At 38.0% G+C, this 7,403-nt stretch overlaps 1 protein-coding gene across 1 annotated transcript; it reads left to right on the top strand.

Moving 5' to 3' along the window:
• The first annotated feature begins 5,346 nt into the window (after nt 1-5,346).
• On the top strand, nt 5,347-5,796 carry HSPB3 (heat shock 27kDa protein 3). The gene has a single exon (XM_009872558.1). It carries the CDS (start codon nt 5,347-5,349, stop codon nt 5,794-5,796), a length of 450 nt encoding a protein of 149 aa, XP_009870860.1.
• The last annotated feature ends 1,607 nt before the right edge of the window (nt 5,797-7,403 follow it).

Raw genomic sequence — 7,403 nt, 5'->3', positions numbered from 1 at the left:
CAAATCCATTATCACAGAGGTGTTACCACCATCATTGACAGGTTCAGCCCTGGCCAGAAGTGGGTCTTTCTTTGGAGCCAGCTGGCATTGGCTGTGTTGGACATGGGGGGAGTTTCTAGCAGCTTCTCACAGAAGTTGCTCCTACAGCCCCTCTGCTGCCAAAAGCTGGCCATGCAAACTAAATGCAAGTGATTTTAAACAGCAGAAGTATTCCTACTCTCAGAAGTTCAGAGGCAAAATTTTCAGTACATCTATTATTTTTACTAAAGTGGTCAACCTCAAAATATTCAAACTTGACAATCTGATCCATAGGAGTTTCACATCCTAAATAAGCAAGTGAACATGAAGTGAAGCAAGGTAAACAGATCCAAAATAAATACATCAGTCTTACTGTACTCAACTGCTTTGAGTTATTCCTATGAAGTCTCAAGTCAAGACTTCAGTGAGACAGAGGAGGAGGAAACCGGAAAACTGGCATTCTTCTTGGAACACTAGTTAATTTTTAACTGATGAAAAATAAGATTGTTTCTACAGTAAGAGGGCATTAGATCCTGCCTTTCAGTGGCAAAATAGAGCTTCCAAGCCCTTAGGCACATTATTTTCTTTTAATTGTTCATTTCTTCTCTACTGTTCTGCATGCAAGTGAACAAATTATTATCAGTCTAAACAAAATACTGTAGTTTGCTTTCTGTAGAAGTCGATCAAGAATTTGTAATGCATCTCTAAGATGCATTAGCGTGTAACAGATACAAAAATATTTAGAAAAAACCCTCATGTGAATAACAAGGCAAAGACCTGTAAAGAGATCTATGACATCACTTTAAAATAACTTTTATAGTAACTTGGAATTTTAAAATAGTTATTATACAAGTTGCTGTTTTTATTCCTTCAGTGTTCTGCAAAGATGTTGTTGCTCCAACAGCAGCTGATGTGATTCTGTCATCCCTTGTCCTCATACTTCATCTGCCCTTCTATCATCTCAACGCATCAAAAAAGTCTTGTAATAGTGAGTGTAGCATATCAAAATGACAGTTCTTTCCATGCTTACTTACATTTCTTAAATAGCTTCCTAAGAAATGAGCAAACACTTGATTCTTAATGCAAAAGCTGAGATTAATTTTCCACTTCTTAAGAGGCCTCTAAAATTAGGAGATCAAGTTTATAGCTGCAAGTGAGCATCAGTGCCCTGGAGAGATTTTCCAAAAGGTTAGGCAGATCCAGCCTTTTCCAGGTTTTGAAGGACGTGACCCTTGGACTGAAGCCTTCCTTTAGTGAGATTGACTGCGTAACAACACAGCCTTTATAACTTGCAAGAAGTTTTGTAACACAGCATGAAGTCTTGCTGCAGGAGAGTTATGTTGTGCTTCATTGACTAATATAAATACCATGTGATTGGAATGTGACATTAATAAAAATGAATCCCACAATATTTCTTGATAACAGAACACCTGGTATGTGCAGATTAGACAATTGCTGCAGTTGTGATTATATTTTAGATTCCTTCAGAGATTACTTATTTCCAGATCTAATAATTCCAGCTAAAAGGACAACACGTAGCTCCAAGAAGTAATGGATTTAAAGTGATAATACATGACAAAGTGACAGTAGGAGACAATAATTTTTTCATTAAACAAAAATGTATTTAATATCATGTGAAAAATAGCTTTTTACCATCCACTTTCCGTAAGTGCTTCAAACATTTCATTCTCATCCACATTTTATTTTACTATCTAGCTCTTTGGTATCACCACAAAGCTTAAACTCCCATATTGGGTATAACAGAGCTAGCATCTATAAAACCCACCTGTTCCTGCTCTTCTCTACCTTTTTTATGTATTGTTGAGTCTGAAGTCACAGCAGTCTTTTGAATGATACATGAAGTATATCGTGAGTAATTAATTGCAGTGCTCTGCCTAAATTCATCTGGATAATTACATGGCTTTCGTTAGAATTCAGCCAGTTAGATTTTGGTAGGAGATCCCGCATTCACTTCATCCTGTCAGCCTCATCACTTTTTTCCCCTTTCAGCAATTACTGAATTTCAACAGTAGACGAAATACATACTTGTCTTCCAGGAATCAAGCACGCTAATTGTGTCAAGCAGGATGCACCTGCATTTAAGATATGCATCAAAAATGTGTTACATCCATTAGTTTGTGCACCTTATGTTTTTTGCAAGTAACAGTATTTACAGCTTTACCAGGTTGCCTGCTTTCTGTATTTTCCACGAGATCAACGTGAAGAAAATATTTATTCCTCCCCCCTCCAAAATAATGAGAAAGAAGCTTCTATTAGCTTGAAAGTAGCCTATCTTAAGTTAAAGTCTTGCAGTTTACTTTCTTTTTTTTGTCTTTCCATACAAGCATTTCACAGAGTGGTAACGGTACCAGGTATGAGCACGCAGCGAGCAGCAGTGATTTTATTTTCGCAGCTATTTTCTACTCTCACCACAAGATGTCGGTGTGGCCCATTTATACTGGTAACCTGTTTCTCCCAGCAAGTTTCCAATGGATCTCATTCCTCCCTTTAGAAAACTCTCAAAAGGTAGAGACCCTAAACAGGTTTGACCAGCAAAAGGGAGCATGGACTGACAAATGCAAGGCGATGAAAACTACTTGCCTCACTTCAGTTTTGTGAAGAACAGCCCTGCGATACTTCCCACGCCTGCCAGTGGTATCCCACCTGCTCTGCAGATGGGGTGAGGCCTTTGCATCCACAGGAAAATTGAGAAAGAAAACCTAACACACTGAGCTAGCAATTAAGAACATTGATCCTACTCCTGCCAGATCTGCCCTGAAAGTTTAAAAGAATCTCAGTAATCAATTGCCATTGAAATGCATTGCTTGACTGAAGTGGGCTATAGATTTTTAAAAAGTGTAACAGCATAAGCAGCAGAAGTTCCTCAGTTATTGCAGCACCACATCCATATTTAAGTTTGATAGACCAGAAATATATTCTAAATTTCTGGGATGTCTGCATTTCAAGGATGTTTTCTTTTTCCAGTTGGCATATTCTCTGTGTTAGCAACAAAGACAAAAGATAGCTGGTGCTAATTCCTGAGCCTGTGAGTGGGAAAGAGAGAAAAGAGGCGACCGGGACCACGGAGAGAGCAAGACAGGAGAGCAGAAAGAGGCTAAACAACTTAATTAACAAAAATCGTCTTGATTTCTTGTCCCATAGAGTAGAGAGAGACCCTATAAACTTCTGTAGACCTTTCTGACCGACATGAATTTAAAGGGTATTCAAAGCATCTTCTGTGCTAATTAGACCAGACAGACAGTTCCAAGTATGCTTAACATAGACATTTGAAAGACTAACACAACTGTTTCTGGGAATAGATGTAGCTGTCCCACAGCGACCTACACTGAGGTGGTGACTTCTGTTTTAATTTAAAGAGTAGGTATAGGCAACTTTACCTTTTCCCAGAAAAGATGGGAGTAATTAAAAAGAACTACAAAATATTCCTTCACAGTATGATTATTAAAGAAGTACAAAATTGAAGCAAAATAAGCTAGACTATCATCACATAATTCAGTGGGGACGGCAAAAATTTTTAGTAATCTCTAAAAGCATATTATTACAACCAACCAACCATACTCCTTTGCTTTAGGGTTAAAGTTTCCTCATCGAGTGAATCATTGGCTAGCAAAACAGAAAACAGCTGCTTAACAGATAATGGGCAATACTCCAGGTTACTTTTATCACTATTTTAGCAAGCCATACGTTCAGAATTACATTTTTACGTTATTTCTGGAGGACAGTTTAACAGGAGAAGAGCCAATATTTAAATAGAGTAGCATAACTCTCCTTTCCCACAATACTCAATTAAAATGGTTGGCCACTAATGTAAGTTATCTTGAGTCTTTGATCTAGCTTTGAGAATTTCCTCATCTTGCAATGCAAACTTCATGAGTCTAAAATAAAATAACAAATTTAGAACTTTAATTATAGATATGCCTAGTAATTCTGTTCTTGTTCTTAACTCAATATAGAAGTTCATTTCTGATAGCTATTAAAATTAAGCTGCCTCTTTGTTTCAGTACTTCCAGTTGATTAGCAACCAAAGATCCCATATAAACTGATTTGCCATTTTCATGGTAATGGAAGATACAAGGCCAAGAGAGAGACATGTCTGAATAACAATAGCCAGACAAGAAGGAATAAAAGTATTTCGTTTGGTTATTTCTAGCATTGCAACTGAGGGAAATAAACTTCTTATCATCAGTTGCCATAGTGCATTCTGCTTTACGTTGCCAAGCCCAGCTAGAGAGATTTTCTAACAAACATACTAAAATTTGGAAATGCTTTTCCCTTTTCACTGCACTTTCCTCTTAGGTCTTGTAGCCAAACTATTAACACTTGCAGGCAGTATTTGCTATGAGATCACTGGGTGGCAAGCAGTTTACACCACAGAGAGCCTTTGAGGTCATCAGTCCTGCTCCCCAGATGCATCTGGTGGATGGGATCAGAGATTTAAGCTGGTAAGCTGCAGAAGATGAAGGTTACTGGGACAATTTGATAGCATTAAGTATTTGGAGTCATCTTTGCTATTCTGCAGGGGGAAAATAATTCTGCCCTCTCCTGGAAGCTGTGAAACATGAGCTGTAACTCTCCCTGCGTTCTTGAGGCTGACTCTCTGACACACTGGAGAAGGCTCTGCTGTGTTTGTAGGTCACTAAGATCGCAGACTCAGTCCTTCAGGCACCCTCAGTTTGGGCAGGGATGATTACAGTTCCCTCCACCTGGCAATAACATGGTTAACCATGCCCATATTTTACCTATGCACAACTCTTGCAATGCACTTGACTATTTTACATTTTACATAAGTTGAAATCTGCTCCATTTCTACTGTCAAGCTAATTAAATACCTTTCCTCAGTAACTTTTTGTTTCAGTTAGAAGAAATACGGAGTTTGTATCTATTGTCATGAATCGCTTGGAGAAAATGAATCATTAAACCTCCATTTAGACCAAAGAATTTTTCATGGTATTTGTCTGCTCATTATTTGTAATTATAAACGGCGCACTTTTGCAATAATCAGAGGCGCATTAAAAGTTTACATTTACTACTTACGTATGGAAGCTGTGCATGTATTGAAGCCACTCAGGACTCCATCACTATAAATAGGGCTCTATTGTCAGCAAATAGGAGATGAAACAAGTCGCCTGCTACTGGAGCACAGCATGCCCTATTAAATGTTAAGCTCTGCCTGTGCTAAAAGTGAAAGGTGACATCAACTGACGAACTAGCCTGTGGGTAAGGCATGCAACAGGGAAGAGTTTACTCGGAGTCTGCAGCTTCCCCAAAGTGACGACGGGAGCAGCGACTTACCTCCCTGCCTCAGCAATGGCAGAAGCCGTTATAAGACACTGGGTGGAAACTCCTGTACGTTATCAAGAGCAGTTTGCTGTCCAAGAACTGGAAGCACACAAACTGGACCACTCTTTATATGCTTTGCCAGGACCTTCTACTGCTGCACTGAGCAACAGAAGGTGTGTGGCAGAAAGTACAGCTGGGGTCAGGACGAGCGGCCAGGAGGAGGAAAACACACGCTTTCAGGTCTTGCTGGATGTCGTGCAGTTCCGTCCCGAAGATATCATTATTCAGACTTTCGAAGGCTGGCTCCTGATCAAAGCTCAGCATGGTCCCAGGATGGATGAACACGGTTTCATATCCAGAAGCTTTATCAGACAGTACAAATTACCTGATGGAGTGGAGAACAAAGACTTATCTGCGCTTTTCTGCCATGATGGCATCTTGGTTGTTGAAATGAAGAACTTGGTGAAAGAGAATTAGAAACTTGTCCATAGCTTACTGGTGAGATAAAATCATTCTTAATATAACAAAATGCTGTCGTTCAAGCAGCACTGTAGAGTGTAGTAAGCATGTGGGTGTATTTAAATTACAGTAAACGAAAATCTCTGTATATGTTTTTCTGCATGCTGAGTTTATTGTTTGATGTGAAATGATAGACTGCCAGCCTCCAGCTACATATGTGTGGGAAGCCAGGCTTTTTGAACAGTAGGAAATTTAGGCTAGTCACAGCAAGAAAAAAAAACACTGTTTGATAACATTGAAAATAAAGCACACTTGTAAGTTCAGTAGCAGAAGCTGTATTTCTAAGGAATAAGCATTTGCCATTCATAGTCATAATCATTAAAGAAGAAATAGGCTGTGAGTCTTATGGAACTTTATGTATCAAAAATCTGTTTTCTAATTTTTGAGATTAAATTCTTCTTCCTTGGGCTCTAGAAAAGCACACCAACAGAAGGATACTATCAAGAAAAAAAAATCAACTTATTTCCACAGTTCAAGCTTGTATTTTTAGAAGGGAGTTGCATGTTGGAAACTGTAAGAAAAAGAATAATGACTGTCTATATTTGCTTGAAAACACAGTTAGTAGGAATTATATCTTCTGTCAAAGATAAAATAATTTGAAAGAAAATATTCAAAGGCATTTAGAAAATTGGTTTTGTTTACCACATTCTGCTACCAATTAGCAACAGAAGAGAAAATATATTGCTTACAAATAATTCAACAGGTTCAAATTCTTCCTGGTGAAGCTCCAGTAATAAAAAATCATTACTCTGGCACAGATGCCTTTATTCTCACACATTTTAGGTAGTCTTGTTGTTCAAATAGATGAATATTTTATTCTTCATGTTACTTAACAGTTTAGGCTGAGATCCCACAATTGTGTCTTCAAGACCAAATTCTTCTGCCTATGTAGTTTCTGCCGCTTTTCCCATAAGAACAAAGGCCTACATGAAACTAGTTTTAAGTGCGGGGGTTCCTTACTACAGACACAGCTTTAATTTCTTTCAGTGTCATGCATTTCATGAGAGTGGTAGGGATGAAAAAAAAATCTGCTGACTATATCTAGTATCTGGTCTTCTGAATATTAATACAAAAATAATGCTGTGAGTTTGTAAATACTCAAACATTTGAGATCTGCAGCTGCAAATGGAACTTAATGTGTGCTAGAGATGACTGCCGTGCTATGAATAGTAGGAATGTGGAATGGAAAGTGCCAAGTTAAATACAGACTCTTTATGATAGCAGTCTGCTGTTTGTACAAATCAAAACCATATGCAAATGAAACCAAAGATAAATACAATTTTAGGAATATCAGAAAAATCAGATGAACAAACCCCAGGCTCACACTAGTTGAAGCCAGAGAGTTCTGTAATATAAAATGAAAGTCCTAAGATTGTTCATCTGCACATATCTGTTCATTTGAAAGACTTGTATCATGGTAAAATGATCTTAAAAGTCCTTTCCAGCCTAGACTTGAAGATACTTGAATCAATTGGTTTTAGAAAAGTGAGTAGTCCAATTCTTGCATTTTATTTACTACATGTGCTAAAACTCACAAGGCATTTGTACAAGAAATGCAAAATAAG

This window comes from Apaloderma vittatum, unplaced genomic scaffold (assembly GCF_000703405.1).
Source record: "Apaloderma vittatum isolate BGI_N311 unplaced genomic scaffold, ASM70340v1 scaffold10817, whole genome shotgun sequence".
Taxonomy (NCBI): Eukaryota; Metazoa; Chordata; class Aves; order Trogoniformes; family Trogonidae; genus Apaloderma; species Apaloderma vittatum.
This window is presented reverse-complemented; position numbering and strand designations above follow the sequence as displayed.

Coding starts and splice junctions, on each gene's coding strand:
- HSPB3 (XM_009872558.1), top strand. CDS start 5,347: ATGGCAGAAGCCGTTATAAGACACTGGGTGGAAACTCCTGTACGTTAT.